At 49.3% G+C, this 17,160-nt stretch overlaps 1 protein-coding gene across 3 annotated transcripts; it reads left to right on the forward strand.

Moving 5' to 3' along the window:
- Positions 1-1,826: 1,826 nt before the first annotated feature.
- On the forward strand, positions 1,827-16,347 carry LOC123364537. Of its 3 annotated transcripts, XM_045006752.1 has the most exons (6): positions 1,827-1,958; positions 6,269-6,337; positions 11,070-11,118; positions 11,364-11,418; positions 12,251-12,352; positions 14,026-16,347. In XM_045006752.1, exons 2-6 carry the CDS (start codon positions 6,323-6,325, stop codon positions 16,154-16,156), a joined length of 2,352 nt encoding a protein of 783 aa, XP_044862687.1. In that variant the 5' UTR covers positions 1,827-1,958; positions 6,269-6,322; the 3' UTR covers positions 16,157-16,347. The 3 variants fall into 3 exon arrangements, with proteins under 3 accessions (XP_044862687.1, XP_044862688.1, XP_044862686.1); XM_045006753.1 differs by lacking the exons at positions 1,827-1,958; positions 6,269-6,337 and adding an exon at positions 6,703-6,737; XM_045006751.1 differs by lacking the exons at positions 1,827-1,958; positions 6,269-6,337 and adding an exon at positions 7,419-7,588.
- The last annotated feature ends 813 nt before the right edge of the window (positions 16,348-17,160 follow it).

Genomic DNA, 17,160 nt, shown 5'->3' on the forward strand with positions numbered 1-17,160 from the left:
TTTGTGGGCTACAGCTGATGAAGTGGGCTGGAGCCCACAAAAGCTTATGCTCAAATCAATGTGTTAGTCACAAAGGTGCCACGAGTACTCCTGTTCTTTTTAAAAAAAGGAAACAGAATGTTGGGAATCATTGACTGCCGCTGCACATTGAGTGGATGTTTTCAGAGAACTATCCACAACGACTCCAAGATCTCTTTCTTGAGTGTTAACAGCTAATTTAGACACCACCATTTTGTATGTATAGTTGAGATTATTTTCCAATGTGCATCACTTTGCATTGATCAACATTGAATTTCATCTGCCACTTCTGTTACCCAGTCACCCAGTTTTGTGAGATACTTTTGTAACGCTTCCCAGTCTGCCTGGGACTTAACTACCTTGAATAGTTTTGTATTATCTACAAATTTTACCACCTCACAGTTTACCCATTTTTCCAGATCATTTATGAATATGTTGAGCAGTAATGGTCCCAGTACCGACCCCTCAGGGATACCACTATTTCTCTGTCTACATTCTGAAAACCGATAATTTATTCCTACCCTTTGTTTTCCATCTTTTAACCAGTTCCTGATCCTTGAGAGGACTTCCCTCTTATCCCATGATGGCTTACTTTTCAAAAGTCTATTTAAATTAAATACATTTTTTTTAAAATGTATATGTTTTTAGAAATCTAGACGTGTATATGTTTTGGTGTAACTTGCATTATCCTTATGTTAAATTTGCATCATCCTAACAAAACATTTACTTTATTCATATCTCTTTTATATATCTCATCGGTCCTGACACCTCCACCCCACTGTAAATTCAAACACCTCGCCTAATTTCAATTCCTGGGGAAACCATTGGGTACCTCACAAGGCATATTTTGTACAAAGATTATTACCAACGCATGTAGGGTGTGACTAGAGGCTGCTTTGGGTCACACATGCTCAGTAGGGCATCTCCAAGGGTGGAGGGCCAATTCCACTCCCAAATTTAAAAAAAAGCGGGTGCCAACCTGTTCTGCCAGTTCAGCCAGCCCCAGAGAGAGACAGCCGTATCGGAAGGGCGCTGAAGAACTCTGCCCTGAGGGCTGATGTTCGCAGGCCTGCTTTGGCTACCTGCAGCAGGCAGATAACTGCCAAGAGCAGGATCCCAGCCTATGCAAAGAACAGGGTGCTTGCTGCTTGGTCAGCTCAGGAGGGCGTGAGGACATAAATGCCAAATGAGCAGCGCATGCTTTCAATGCATAGGATTAGTGGCCCGTGTACCTTTCAGTACTGAAGAAATCTGTATGTTAGATTCTGTTATTTTTCTTTGACCGGTATGTGCTGTATTGCTGTAATGAAAAGAGCATGTTTCGATTTATGAGGCGACTTAGTTAACCCACAGATTGTCCTCTTATCAACAGAAGAATGTTTTTGTTTAGTCTGAGCAGCTTTACTACACTGTGGTGTCTTTCCTCCAAATTGGAGCAACTCAGGGTACTGGCATCCGCACCTGTCCCAATTTGCATATTTGTGGTGGTCTCCACAGGTGGGAGTTCCGCTGTCGGAACAGACTGAACCTGCTCACTGTCCCTGCAATACAATGGAATTATTACGGGTACGGGTGTAATCAAAGTTTGGTGGGTTACACTCAGGCCGGGCTCTTTAATGGAGCCCTGACTCTGCTCTCCCAGGAGCCCCTCTCTGCCTGAACACAGGTTGCTCTTACAGGCCCAGCTCACTAGGTGACATCTACCCTGTCTTTCCATCCAGACTGCATGGAAGACTGGAGAACTGAGTGGGATTATGACATCACAGGTATCAAGGAGACTGAGCAGCTGTAACAGAACAGTCACAGTGGGTCAGACCAAAGGTCCATCTAGCCCAGTATCCGGTCTTCCGACAATGGCCAATGCCAGGTGTTTCAGAGGGAATGAACATACCTCCTTTTAAAGTGCTTTGAGAGCTACTGATTGAAGATGTTAATAAGAGGTAGGGCTGGGGGAGGTGGCTCAGTAGAGGAGCTGGAGAGAACTCTGCAGAGCCTGGGATGGGGGAAGAGTCTGTGGAGGGGTGAGCCCGGGGGTGGCCTGGGGATGGCCTAGACTGAGACTGGCTGAGGGAGGAATTGACTAGAGAGGGAATAGAGCTGAACTGCTTGCTTCAGCATCCCTGGATTGGAACCTAGAATACAGGGGCAGCCTGGCTTTCCCTGCCAGCCACCAAGGCTGGAAAGCCGCCTGATATAAGGGTTGGAAGGACCCCTGAGGCCGGAGTCAGGCCAAAGCCCTGGCATAAGGCCACTGGAGTACTGCTGTGTGGGAGTCTGTTACCCAGGAAGGGGTGGGGAAACAAGTCACCCCAATAACCCCTGCACTCCGGTGACTAATGCCAGTAATTACAGCCGAAGAGAGACCTGCCCGGATGTCATTCTGTGTGAAACCACCAGGGAAATGGCTCTCGAGCACTGACATGAGGGACAGGTGACATTCACCCTCATGTGGATGGCCTGTCCAAGGCCTCCATAGCACAGCCCCATGGCCGGGGATTATCGGGGGAGGAGAGGTTCAAGTGGAGGGACCATGCAATGCGGTCTTTAGAGCTCCAGGTGTTATGCAGCGTCTTCAGTGCCACCTGGAAACCTACAGGCATCTGCTGCTGCCTGGTGTGATTGCTCCTGCTTGGCGCTCCACTCAGTAAAGAGATTTAGTTTTTGAGTAGTCTTGCAATGTAATCCCATGCGATGAATCCATGTGCTATATGGCATGCTTACTCCATGAATCAGACACCCTCTGTCCCTATGGTGGCAGGGACGTGAAGTCTGGTGCTTCCGCTCTGCAGTCACGGGCCTGTGTCGCCTGAACATAAGAACATAAGAATGGCCATACTGGGTCAGACCAAAGGTCCATCCAGCCCAGTATCCTGTCTGCCGATAGTGGCCAATGCCTGGTGCCCCAGAGGGAGTGAACCTAACAGGCAATGATCAAGTGATCTCTCTCCTGTCATCCATCTCCACCCTCTGACAAACAGAAGCTAGGGACACCATTCCTTACCCCATCCTGGCTAATAGCCATTAATGGACTTAACCTCCATGAATTTATCCAGTTCTCTCTTAAACGCTGTTATAGTCCTACCTTCACAACCTCCTCAGGCAAGGAGTTCCAAAAGCTGACTGTGAGCTGTGTGAAGAAGAACTTGCTTTTATTTGTTTAAAACCCTCTGCCCATTAATTTCATTTGGTGATCCCTAGTTCTTGTATTATGGGAATAAGTAAATCACTTTTCCTTATCTACTTTCTCCACATCACTCATCATTTTATAGACCTCTATGATATCCCCCCTTAGTCTCCTCTTTTCCAAACTGAAAAGTCCTAGCCCCTTTAATCTCTCTTCATATGGGACCCGTTCCAAAACCCTAATCATTTTAGTTTCCCTTCTCTGAACCCTTTCTAGTGCCAGTATATCTTTTTTGAGATGAGGAGACCACATCTGTACGCAGTATTCGAGATGTGGGCATACCATCGATTTATATAAGGGCAATAATATATTCTCAGTCTTATTCTCTATCCCCCTTTTAATGATTCCTAACATCTTGTTTGCTTTTTTTGATTGCTGCTGCACACTGCGCGGATGTCTTCAGAGTACTATCCACGATGACTCCAAGATCTCTTTCCTGATTCGTTGTAGCTAAATTAGCCCCCATCATATTGTTTGTGTAGTTGGGGTTATTTTTTCTAATGTGCATTACTTTACATTTATCCACATTAAATGTCATTTGCCATTTTGTTGCCCAATCACTTAGTTTTGTGAGATCTTTTTGAAGTTCTTCACAGTCTGCTTTGGTCTTAACTATCTTGAGCAGTTTAGTAACTATTTTGAGCTAAAGGACGAACCTGCCAAGCTAACTGCAGGTACGTCTACACTGTACATTAAGCCCGGGCTCTGACTCAGGTTTGAGCCCAAGCCCCACTTCCATCCATGCACAAATGAGTCCGACTCGGGTCAGCAAACACCCTACAAATGGGAGTTCAGGGTCAGATCCTGAGTTCTGCTGGGACTTGGGTCCAAGGCCTGTCATTTTGCAGTGTGGATGCAGCTCAAGCCACAGACCTGAGTCAAAAGGTCTGTGTAGTATAATATGGACGTGTTAGTATAACACTGACAGACCCCAATTGTCAGAGGGCAGGATCAAACCTGGGACCTCTGAAGCTTAACCTAGGAGGCTGGCGTTTAGGTCATGCAGTAGAGGCTCAAACACTCAGCTTCAGAGGTCTGAGATTCAACGCTGCCTGCCAATAACTGGGCTTTATTGGCCCTAGAACCAGGGGCTTATCTGGGATATCAGATGGGAAGTATCCAAAGCTCGGGAGGCGCTTCCTCAGCTAGGGGAAGTATGTAACCTATGCTTGCTTGGTGTGGCGCTCTGGAATATTGTGTGCAATTCTGGTCTCCCATGTTTAAGAAGGACGAATTCAAACTGGAACAGGTATAGAGAAGGGCTCCTAGGATGATCCAAGGAATGGAAAACCTGTCTTATGAGGGGAGACTCGAAGAGCTTGGCTTGTTTAGCCTAACCAAAAGAAGGCTGAGGGGAGATGTGACTGCTCTCTATAAATATATCAGAGGGATAAATACCAGGGAGGGAGAGGAATTATTTAAGCTCAGTACCAATGTGGACACAAGAACAAATGGATATAAACTGGCCATCAGGAAGTTTAGACTTGAAATTAAATCTAGGTTTCTAACCATCAGAGGAGTGAAGTTCTGGAACAGCCTCCCAAGGGGAGCAGTGGGGGCAAGAAACCTAACTGGCTTCAAGACTGAGCTGGATAAGTTTATGGAGGGGATGGTATCATGGGATAACCTAATTTTGGCAATTAATTGATCTTTGAGTATTAGCAGGTAAATAGGCCCAATGGTCTGTGATGGGATGTTAGATGGGGTGGGATCTGAGTTACTACAGAGAATTCTTTCCTGGGTGTCTGGCTGGTGAGTCTTGTCCACATGCTCAGGGTTTAGCTGATCGCCATATTTGGCATCGGGAAGGAATTTTCTTCCAGGGCAGATTGGCAGAGGCCCTGGAGGTTTTTCACCTTCTTCTGCAGCATGGGACACGGGTCACTTGCTGGAGAATTTTCTGCACCTTGAAGTTTTAAACCATAAGTTGAGGACTTCAGCAGCTCAGACATAGTTCAGGGATTTGTTACAGGAATGGGTGGGTGAGATTCTGTGGCCTGCGTTGGGCAGGATGTCAGACTAGAAGATCATAATGGTCCCTTCTGACCTTAAAGTCTATGAGTCTGTGTCCCCCTCTAGTGGTGCCCAGCCTAGCTAGAGATTGATGAGCCTGCTACAGCCTTAGCTAAGAGCCACGTGGCTTTTAGCTCATGAAGTAGAGGCACATATACTGAGCTGCACAGATCCCATGTTCAATCCTGCTGACGACTGTGGTCTGTTGGAGTTACATGTTGGCCGTGAGACCCAGCCCAGCAATGATAAACCCAGGCTTACAATGCAGGGGGGTTACTAGAGCACAGACTGAGGACCTCACAAGGCATATTTTGTACAAAGATTATTACCATCGCATGTTGGGTGTGACTAAAGGGCTGCTTTGGGTCACACATGCTCAGTAGGGCATCTCCAAGGGTGGAGGGCCAATTCCACTCCCAAATTTAAAAAAAGGGGGTGCCAAACTGTTCCGCCAGTTCAGCCAGCCCCAGAGAGAGACAGCCAGATCGGAAGGGCGCTGAAGAACTCTGCCCTGAGGGCTGATGGTCGCAGGCCTGCTTTGGCTACCTGCAGCAAGCAGATAATTGCCAGGAGAAGGATCCCAGGCAATGCAAAGAATAGGGTGCTTGCTGCTTGGTCAGCTCAGGAGGGCGTGAGGACATAAATGCCAAATAAGCAGCGCATGCTTTCAATGCGTAGGATTAGTGGCCCGTGTTCCTTTCTGTACTGAAGAAATCTGTATGTTAGATACTGTTATTTTTCTTTGACCGATATGTGCTGTATTGCTGTAATGATAAGAGCATGTTTCGATTTATGAGGCGTCTTAGTTAACCCACAGATTGTCGTCTTATCAACAGAAGAATTTTTTTGTTTAGTCTGAGCAGCTTTACTACACTGTGGTGTCTTTCCTCCAAATTGGAGCAACTCTGGGTACTGGCATCCCCAACTGATTCGTTGTAGCTAAATTAGCCCCCATCATATTGTATGTGTAGTTGGGGTTATTTTTTCTAATGTGCATTACTTTACATTTATCCACATTAAATGTCATTTGCATATTTGTGGTGTTCTCCACAGGTGGGAGTTCCACTGTCAGAACAGACTGAACCTGCTCACTGTCCCTGCAATACAATGGAATTATTACAGGTACAGGTGTAATCAAAGTTTGGTGGGTTACACTCAGGCCAGGCCCTTGTCTCCGGCTCTTTAACGGAGCCCTGACTCTGCTCTCCCAGGAGCCCCTCTCTGCCTGAACACAGGTTACTCTCACAGGCCCAACTCACTAGGTGACATCTACCCTGTCTTTCCGTCCAGACTCCATGGAAGACTGGAGAACTGAGCAGGATTATGACATCACAGGTATCAAGGAGACTGAACAGCTGTAACATAAGAACGGACACACTGGGTCAGACCCAGGGTCCATCTAGCCCAGTATCCAGTCTGCGCTGCTCTGTGCCTCAGTTTCCCATCTCGAAAAGGGGGCTAATGCTACAGACCTCTTTTGTAAAGTGCTTTGAGATCTACCGATTGAAGATGTTAATAAGAGGTAGGGCTCTTTATTATCTTATGATATAGGGTGCTTTTCTTAAAGCGCCCACTGCTGGAGTCAAGTGATTTATTTGAGAATCACTGCTCTTTATTGTATTTTATTTGTTATCCAATTTTAATCGCTCGTGGTTGCAAAGAGAAACTGGAGAACGTGAATTGAGTGCATCCTAGTAGCTCAGACACCGGAAGGCAAATGAAGAGTTCCCCAGATGAATGTTTTTTGAAGATCTCATTATTTGGAAGCCAATCTCATGATTTTGGTGGGACCCAGCTCAAGGGTTTGCCATGCTTAGGCTGCCGATACTGTGAACGTTTTTGTGCTCTCTTAGCACTAGATAATCACTTCAGGGCTGCTTCTCACTTCAGGCTGGGAGATTCTGCCTCAGTCACAGGGGTTTTAGGAGTTCCCACTAGTAGGGAAAAAATGTCCCTTGCCTAGGGGCTTGAGAGTCATAGAACTCGGAAAAGACCCAGGGTTTTCCTGGGAAACCTGATGCCCTCTCTCCTGCCTTATTCTGAGCTCAGCAGCTCAGCCCCCTTGGGCGATTGCCCCATCCTATCTCCTGATCTATGTACAGCATTGACACCTCACAGGCTAGAGGGAGATTACAGGAGAGCAGCCTCATTGTGACCTAGAGACGACATCAGCGCCTGCCTGATGCCAGAGCAGCAACCTGCCCTCAGGTGTAGCCTGGGTACTTGGTGCTGCTTTGAGCGTATCTGTGATTCTTAGTGCCTGAGCCCGGCGAAATGAGATCACTCCTGCTCTTTCTCAACTCTGCCTCCTGCCTAAGGATCCTGCTGCTCTTTCTTGTGTATTATGCTGTGATCAGGCTTGCCAGATCTGAGGTAAGTGAGACTCCTAGAGAGATGGAAAGGCTGTATTGATGCCAGCTGAATGCAGGAACCAAACAGAAGTAGTTTTCAATCAGCAGGCTCGGATCATCTCCACCCAAGAGTTCTCAAAGAGCTGGCTCAGGAGGTTATTGGCCCACAGACGTTAATGTTTTAACCAATGTAGGATTCCTGAGGGAATTCCAGAAGGCTGGAAGTGTGCTAATGTTTTGTCAATATTCAAAAAGTTACGGGGGGTTGGCCTGGCTTCTTATAGGCCATTTAGCCTGAAATAATGGACAAACAGATATGGGATTCAATCAATAAAGAATTAAAGGACGGGAATATATTCAAAGCAGGTTAACAATATTTCATGGAAAATGGGCCATGTCAAACATAGATGTGACAAACTTAGACTTTTGAAAGGTATTGTTTTTCACAGATTCCAAGGCAAGATGGGCCCATTGTGATCTTCTAGTCTGACCCTCCTGTCTAGCACAAGCCAAAGAACTTCCCCACAATCATGCCTAGTGCATACCTTGAATTAAAATGTCCAATCTTGATTTAAAAAATTGCCAGTGATGGAGAATCAGTCCACCATGACCTTGGTAACTTGTTCCAATGGTTAATTCCTCTCACTGTTAAAAATGGACGCTTTCTGTCTAGTCTGAATGTGTCTAGTTTCAACTTCCAGCCATTGGACCATGTGAAACCTTTCTCTGCTAGATTGAAGAGCCCATTTGTAATAATTTCTTCCCCATGTAGGTATTTATAGACTTTTCCTCAAACCACCCTTAACCTCTTTAAGCGACATTGACTGAGCTCCTAAAGTCTATCAGTATAAGGCAGATTTTCTAATCCTTTAATCATTCTTATGGCTCTTCTCTGAACCCTCTGCAATTTATCAACATCCTTCCTGAATGTTAGACACCAGAACTGGATGCAGAATTGCAGCAGTGGTTGCACCAGTGCCAAATACAGAGGTAAAATAACCTCTCTCCTCCAACTTGAGATTCCCCTGTTTAGGCATCCAGGAACCGCAGGACATTTGGATTAAAAATTAGCACTATACAATATCAATGGAGCACAGGTTAAAGGGATTGAGAACAGGCTAATGTCTAACTGATAGATCTCAAAATGTAATTGTCAAAGGGCTCATCAAATGTGGGTGTTTCTAATGGGGCTTTGCAGGGATCAATACTAGGTCTGATGCTATTCAATATTTTTCAATGACTTGGAAGTAAATACAAAATTGATGCTGATAAAAATGAGCTGATGACATGAAGATTGGCAGAATGGCAAATAACGATGAGGACAGGGCAGTCATGCAGAGAGTTCTGGAGCGTTTGTTTGGCAAATGGGGCCCATTCAAACAAAATGCATTTTCACACAGCCCAACACAGAGTTATACATGTGGGAACAAGGAGGGCCTATTCAGCTTTGGATTTACCGATCTTTAGCTTTGTATCATCTGCAAATCTGGCCACTTCACTGTTTCCCCCTTTTCTAGATCATTTATGAAGATGTTGAAGAACTCTGGTCCCAGTCCAGATCCTTGGGGGACCTTGCTATTTATCTCTCTTCATAAACTCACCATTTATTCCTACCTTTGGTTTCCTATCTTTAAACCAGTTAGTGGTCCATGTGAAGACCTTCCCTCTTATCTCATGACAACTTACTTTGCTTAAGAACCTTTGATGAGGGATCTTGTTAAAGGCTTTCTGAAAGTTCAGGTACACTCTATCCACCGGATCGCCCTTGTCCACATGCTTCTTCACCCCTGTAACATTACGCCCCATATTCTTCATAGAAATATTGTTCTAGGAATATGGCATAACTAAGGTATGTTTTATGCAAGAAGGGTCATGTGAGATATCCTTGGAAAGGTTCTGATTTACTGAATGGGATTATCCTATTTGGATGGATGTATCATTTCTGTATCTGAAGTTAGGAATATGGGCTCTGTATCAATTACAAAAGTGCTTGCACCAGGGGAATGCCCCCAAAGAGTAGGCAATCAGCCTGGATGGGCTATTAGGAAGGACAATAGGACAGGGAAGATGCTAATCTTCCTCCTTCCTGAGACGTTTCCTGGGATGCTGCTTTGACACTGCAGGGTCATGTGATCATGTCACCTCATAGAATTATAGAATCCATAGACTATCAGGGTTGGAAGGGACCTCAGGAGGTATCTAGTCCAAGCCCCTGCTCAAAGCAGGACTAATTCCCAACTAAATCATCCCATCCAGGGCTTTGTCAAGCCTGCCCTTAAAAACCTCTAAGGAAGGAGATTCCACCACCTCCCTAGGGAACCCATTCCAGTGCTTCACCACCCTCCTAGTGAAAAAGTTGCTCCTAATATCCAACCTAAACCTTCCCCACTGCAACTTGAGACCATTACTCCTTCTTCTGTCATCTGCTACCACTCAGAACAGTCTAGATCCATCCTCTTGGGAACTCCCTTTCAGGTAGTTGAAAGCAGCTATCAAATGCCCCCTCATTCTTCTCTTCTGCAGACTAAACAATCCCAGTTCCCTCAGATGGACATCATTTTGGACTGGTGGTATTTTTCCACTAGGATGGAGGGGCGGGGGGGTGGTCAAACTGGGAGACAAAGGATTCCTGTCATAGCCAAATCCTATTGAAGGCTTGGAAGTGAGTTAATCTAGGTTCTTCTCCACCACCTCCTTGCCCCAAAAGGAAGCCTGCTGAAAACATGTGGAGAACTAAAGGAACTAAACTGTGGGGGAGGAGGGAAGGGGCTGAGCCCAGGCGAGAAAGATCTAGCCTGTGAAGGGAATACCTGGATAGTTAAGCTGCAAGCAGTGCAGTTTACCTTCAAGAAACTTTGCAGCTCCCAAGCAAGTGGACTGAGCTCATGCCAAACTGTTGTTGTTGTTTTTTGGTGTAAAACAGCTGCCATTTAAGGATGATCTAGGGGTTATATCAGCACTTGTTTGGGAGGACTTGCATAAGCCATTCATGGCTTCATCACTCAGGAGTAGCATGGCCATCCCAAATAGCTGCAGAGAAAACCCCGATATCATGCATTCCCTAAATATGTATCTAGGAAACACTGTTGTCCAGATGTCAGATTTCTCCCCCCTGGTCTGAATTCCATGCATGGTATCTGGGGTTAGTTGCATACTCTGCAATCCTAAAACCTGCAGAGTTTGATCATCTCTGCAGGAGAGAGAACTTTGCAGGCTCTCTCCTTCAATGCTTATAAACTCTGCAGGCTCCTGGTACCAGCAATCCCTGTTTCTCCAGCCCCTGGATTGTTCCAGTGACCCCTGTTATGGTTTGTGCTTTGTGCCCTATATTGGCTGCATCATACGAAAGCACAATGCCTACCCATGATGCCTCAGAGTGCAATACTCTGCCAGAAGGAAAAATTTCCCTCTGGCCCCACATGGCAATCACCTCTGGCTCATTGTTCTCCCAGGTTTATTGAGGAGTTCTCTTCTAACCCTGCTGCTTTCTCTGTGTGTGGCAGGCTTCTCCGAGGAAGAGGAGGCCCAGAAAGACAAAAAAGAAAGCGAAAGGTAAGCAGCGCCTCACCCCACAGCTGCAGTGGCAGACTCAGGCCCCATGCAAAGCAGAGAAATAGGGTCTATTCCCCCACCTGCCTCCCCTCTTCCTGCGAAGTCACAGTCGTGCCCAGAGTCGTGCAGAGGCACTGGCTGGGGCTCCGTTCACAGGCTGCCTCTGAAATCTGGGGCAATAGGCTGCTAGGAAGCAGAGGGTGCCCAAGCAGCTCAATGTCTCCTTTATGTCTCACTTCTGGCAGCTTTTGGACGCTGTGCGCAAGAGGTGGAGGAGGCTGGTGCATCCCTAGAGGCGTGGTAAGCAATGCCCCCCTCCATGAATCTGCAGTGGGTCAGTCCCCTCCTTTAGCGTCATGCAATTCATCCCCACCCAGGGGCAGTAGCCCGAGTAATCCCTCCCCTGCCCCGACCTATGTACCACGCAGGCAACTCTTCTCCTTTAGACTCCTGCAATTCCTTCCCACCCTGCAGAAGTTGCCATCTCTAATCCACCCCCACACCTCGTACAGTGGGTCATTCCCTTCTTCCAGCATCATACGGCTCCTTTAACCCGGGGCAGTGGCGGGGGAGGGGTAGATTGTGTCAACTGGACTGGACCATCCTCCCCTCCCAAGAGGGGGAGAAAATGTTTTCTGGGAGCAGCCCCGTGCACCCCGGGGAGGTGAGGTGGAGAGGTCAGGAGGAAGGCTGGCCTTTCTGGTATGGTGAGTAGGGGATCCAGCAGCACTTGGGTAATGGCCCCTCCTCCAGTCCCCCAGCATAGGTTCCAAGTAGGATTTGAACCCTGGACCTTCAGCTCTGCAGCATAAAGCACCCCTTAGAGCTAAAGAAGTAGCTGCATAGTGGGTAGCTAGAGTAGGCTGTTATCCTATACGTTGATTAGCTTCTGTGGGAGGGACATGACACACATGCAGCCAGCAGAATACACACTCACCTCCTCAGCACTAGACAGGGATCACCTAACAATCCAGCTAACCCTAACCCAGAACATCCAAGGCCCGGGTATTGCAGGGGAGGAGGCTGCCTCAGTGGAGAAGGGGACAGGGAGCCTTTCGGTGCCGCCCCTCTGGGTAAAAGAGGGCCTGAGGGCAGGGCCTGCACTCAGCTATCTGCTCTCTCTGTTCCACAGCTGCCCTGTGCCCCTGGAGAAGCTCCCCTTGGCTCACAGCCTCAGGCTCGTTGAGAGGAGGCAACAGGATGTGGCCAGATACCTGGATGCAGTTCTGATACCGTAAGGCAACTGAGCGGGGGGCACCAGACGGGGGGCTGGGTGGGAGGGGATAATGAATGTAGAGAGGAGGGAGCAGGGAAAAGCAGACACGCCAGCATCCTAAAATAACAGGTGAGATACCAGTGAAAGTGAGGTGAGGGATTATCAGAAATTAAATGCAGAGACTACAAGTTGGGGTTGTGAGTAGGATCAAATCCTTCTGTACGGCAATATCTGCCAGCAGGCGACTGTCTCGAACCTGCCCGTGCTGTGTCTGAAAGAAAAAGCAATCCAATGACACGCTGTGAGGGGGTGTCCTCCCCACACAGGACTGGAAGGGGCTCAGGTGGCCAGGCAGGCCCATGAACTCCACAGGGTGCACCTGGAGGAAGAGCCAGGGAGCAGGGAATTGATTCCAAGCAGGCTCAGCTGGGCGGGGCCGATAAAGCCAGGAAACTGGCAAGAGACAGAAGCTGCAGCTGGGAAAGGGCAGCCCCTCCCTGGGAGGAGGGGGGAGTGTTTGGAGCTGGTGCACCCAGAGCAAGGAGGGGAACCAGGAGTAGTAGGAAGCAGTCCAGGCTGGGAGAGGAAAGCCCAGAACTGCTGGGTTGAGGGTCCCTGGCCTGGAGCCCGGTGTGAAGTGTGGGCCCAGGTTTCCCTACCAGCCACCGAGGGCACGGCCCAGACCGGCGGGGCAGTGAACAGGACTGTCTGGGTCACTGTGGGAGTGACAGGCAATTGAAGGACTGTACCCTGGAAGAGGGGGAAACGCTGAGTGGCCTAGCCAAGAAGAGGACACTGCAGTTCCTGGAATGAGAGAGAGATGATGTGACCGCATGCGACAATTGGAAGGGGCATTGGCCTCAAGAGCTAATCCCCAGAGTAGGCTCCAGACAAGCAGTGAGTGGGGCACCCTGTGATACACCCCAAACATGAGTCATCAGCTGGGTTCAAACCCAGGACTTTCAGGACCATAGCACAGTCCCCCACCAACAGAGAAACTCCATTAACTGGGAGCAATAGTAGGTTGTTAGCCTCTAGTGTATCAGCCATTAGAAGAGGACAGTTTTCCAGTGGGTTAGAATGTAAGAACATAAGAACAGCCAGACTGGGTCAGACCAAAGGTTCATCTAGCCCAGTATCCTGTCTTCCAAAACTGGCCAATGCCAGTGCAGCAGAGGGAATGACCAGAAGAGGGAATCATCAAATGATCCATCCCCTGTCGCCCATTCCCAGCTTCAGACAAACAGAGACTAGGGACACCATCCCTGCCCATCCTAGCTAATAGCCATTGATGAATTTATCTAGTTCCTTTTATAGTTTATAATCTTGGCCTTCACAACCTCCTCTGGTGAGGGTTACACACACATGCTCACATCTTCCTCACCCAAAGCAATTGTTGTTAGCTAATCTTTCTGTTAAAATAGCACTGGGTCCCCAATCATGCTCAAGGCCCCATTGTGCTAGGTGCTGCACATGTGCGTGTGACGAAGGGGTTATCGTTCTAGATAAAATGAGTGCCGGCTCCCCCTCTCAGTCCTTCGTTACCCAGTTGATGTCCTTGTGTCAGGCTGTGGTGTGCAATGCATGCCTAGGCACTGCCCCATTGCACTACTGTTGGAAGGCTGTGCCCAAGCCCTGCCTTTGCTCAGCAGGGCCATGTCCCATCTGTCCCTGTCTGCTCTCTCCCACAGGCCGAGTGTGGCGACAGCCATGACGAGCCAGTTCTCCTATTCCGCTATGGAATCCACCACCTCTGCCCTCTGGAGTCCCAGCTCCTTTTCCCTGAGAGAAGCCGCCATTATTCAGTCGAAGCCCCTCTGCCACACAGGGGAGATCATGCCCTTCGCGAGCTGGGAAGGATCCACTCATCTCATCCAAGCCCAGCCTCTCTCCAAGCCTCCTGCCCACGGCAGACGAGACCGGGGAGAGCAGACCACGGGTCTGGACCAGACTTCAGTCCATAGCTCAGACTTCGACATCCGGCAGAAGCATCTGCAGAGGCGACTGGGGGCTCCACAAACCCCCATCCCGGGGGAGCCATTACTGGGTAAGCGGGACACCAATCATCAATTGGAAGTAGACACAGATCCGCCCAAATGTGGATTTCCAGCAAAGGTCCCGGAGCCCCTCAGATCCAACACCAGCCCTCAGCGTGCACAGGAGATCCAGGAGCCATGTGTCTGCCCCTGGGGACCCCTTCCCCAAAAGGCCCATAGGATCATGGCATCCCCTGATGCCATCCTGGCCAGGCTTGTGCCCACAGCGGTGGTCGAGCTGCAGGATCACGTGGCTCAGAAATGGTGGGAGATCCAAACGAAGGCCTTTCCTAAGATAGTGCGAGAGTCGCACAGAGATGTTCCCCTCCGGAGAGAGACTGCCCTGCCTGGGCCACTCCACGCCCCTAGGGAGCCAGGCAAGCACAGGACAGTGGCCTTCCCAACGATGGGACAACAGCCTGCCCACCCCGTCGAACTCCACATAAGGCATCAGCATCCGGTCATGCAGAGGGGGCTGCTCACCCTGGACCCAGAGCCCCCGGCAAAGCTGCCTCATGCCGTCCCAGCCAGGGGAGTCCGTGTGGAGTTTAGTGAGATGGAGACTGATTTCTTGCAGATGGGGAGGCGAAGCAAAAGCTCCTCTTCTTCCACACGTCCTCCAACGCCAGTGGAAGATATCACCATGGAGACGGGCAGGAATGATGGCGCGGCAGGAAAGCAGACTAACCCACAGCACTGCACTCTGCCAGCAGGGGTGGGTCTGACATCGCCACCTCCAGGAACCGCAATAGCAGAGAAGACACTCGCAGCGACACTCCAAATTTATAGGAGCGAGTTGAGAAAGCCCCTTAGCAGTGTGAGCGGCACCAAAGGGACTGAAGAGAAGCTGGAGCTGCACATGGAGAGGAAGGTTCTCTTGGGAGAAGGCTCCTGCCTGCGGCCAGGGGCACAAACAGGGGAGAGCAGGGCAGATCCTCCCAGGACCCAATGGCACCAGGTTGCCCCAGAGGCACCAGGCTCTGAGCAGCTAACAAGATCCACCCTTGACTCTCTCATTGCTGGGCAGGCTGCACACGACCTGCAGATCAAGCACCTGACGGAAATGTTGAGCAGCTCCCGCCCCTTGGCGGGCCAGGTCTCAGTTTGCCAGCAGTGCCACAAGGCATATCCAGGAAAGAGGAAGGGTGAGAAAACTCCAAAGGAGACATCTGCTGAGCTGCATGGTGTTCGAGACAGCATGGATTCACATGGCTTCAATGGAACTGTGAATTCAAAGCTCTCCAGGGACCAGCCACCAATCAGAGGCTGCGAGAAGTGTGGTAAGCATCGACAGAAGAGACCAGCTGGCTCTGCAGGTGCTGACTTGCCGGGAAGATCCCATGGAATTCCACAGCGATGGACTCCAGGAGACTCCTCAGCATCATCCTACCACAATAAAATGCCAGTGCTGTGGCTCCTTCCAGCAGACAAGAGCAAGACGCAGGATGGAATGGGGAAAAGGGCTCCCCGCAAGCAACCAAAGATGGTGTCCGTTGCAACGAGTACAACAGGGCTTTCGCAAGCTGGGGAGAAAGCAAGTTGGAGTCCTGACGGTTCTCCCTCAAAGTCACCAAAGGCCTCCAGAGCTAGGACACCATCCCCTTCAAGGAGCAAAGTTCTCCAAAAGATGTTAATGTGCCTGAAGCAAACCTTCAGCAAGCTGCAACACAAAGTGAAGTCCCGAATGTCCAAGGACCCTCGATCCAGAACACCTGACACTAAATTTACAAAGCCACCCTTTTGGAAGGCAAGGGCCTCCAAGGGTGTCCGGTTTCCATACTACTGAATCTCACCCTGCCAGCATGCCCACTAACAGCAGGGGCCCACAAATTCCAACCTCTCCCTATCATCCAGTGGGCCCGGTAAGCATGGGCTAAAGTGGCTGAGAAGAATGGCTTGTTGTCCTGGGACACAGAGACTGATGTATAAGTGACTCTCCTTGGGGTCTGACATTTAAACCGAGATTCCAAGATGAAGGGGGGCCTGGGACCTTGGATGAGATTGAGCATGTGGCTAGCTCACTGGATTTATTACTTTACTTCATTCGGGTCAAGAATCAATCCTTCCTTCAAGAAGAGCTGACACAAAATTTACAAAGCCACCCTTTTGGAAGGCAAGGGCCTCTAAGTGTGTCCAGTAGTACTATTAGGGCCCTACCATCAATCAAACACAAACCGGCCCTTTGACTCCTAAAACCCCGCCCCTTGACCACTTAAACCCCACCCACCTATCACCAGAAGTCCCACCCACAGGGTATTACTTCCAGGGTCAAGGAGGACACATGACCGGAAGCAAAGTATGTCATGTGACCCCTCTAAGAACTCCTCCCACTGCCCTCTACCAATCAGGAGAGGTTTCGCCCTCATAGGCCTACCCGGAGAGGGGATTTGACCAATCAGGGGTGTTCCAGGGTGGGGTGACCCTTCCGGATGTGGCTCGTGTGACCCCTCTAAGAACTCCTCCCACTGCACTCTACCAATCGCGGTGGGTTTCGGCTACATAGGACCACCCTGAGAGCAGATTTGACCAATCGGTGGTGTTCCGGGACGGGGTGACCTGTCCAGATGAGGGTCATGTGACCCTTCTAAGAACTCCTCCCAGCGCCCTCTGCCAATCAGAGCGCAACACTATCACCCCATAAGTCCCAGCACCAGGGCAGAAGAAGCCATCTTTTACCAAGGACACGTGCTTTTGAAATCGTGGAAGCATAGACTCCTTCACCACCCCTGGTGAGAACTTCAGACTTTGTGTTAGCCCCGAGGGCCTTTGGACTTGTGTGGAGAAAGCGCT

Source organism: Mauremys mutica, chromosome 2, assembly GCF_020497125.1.
Source record: "Mauremys mutica isolate MM-2020 ecotype Southern chromosome 2, ASM2049712v1, whole genome shotgun sequence".
Taxonomy (NCBI): Eukaryota; Metazoa; Chordata; order Testudines; family Geoemydidae; genus Mauremys; species Mauremys mutica.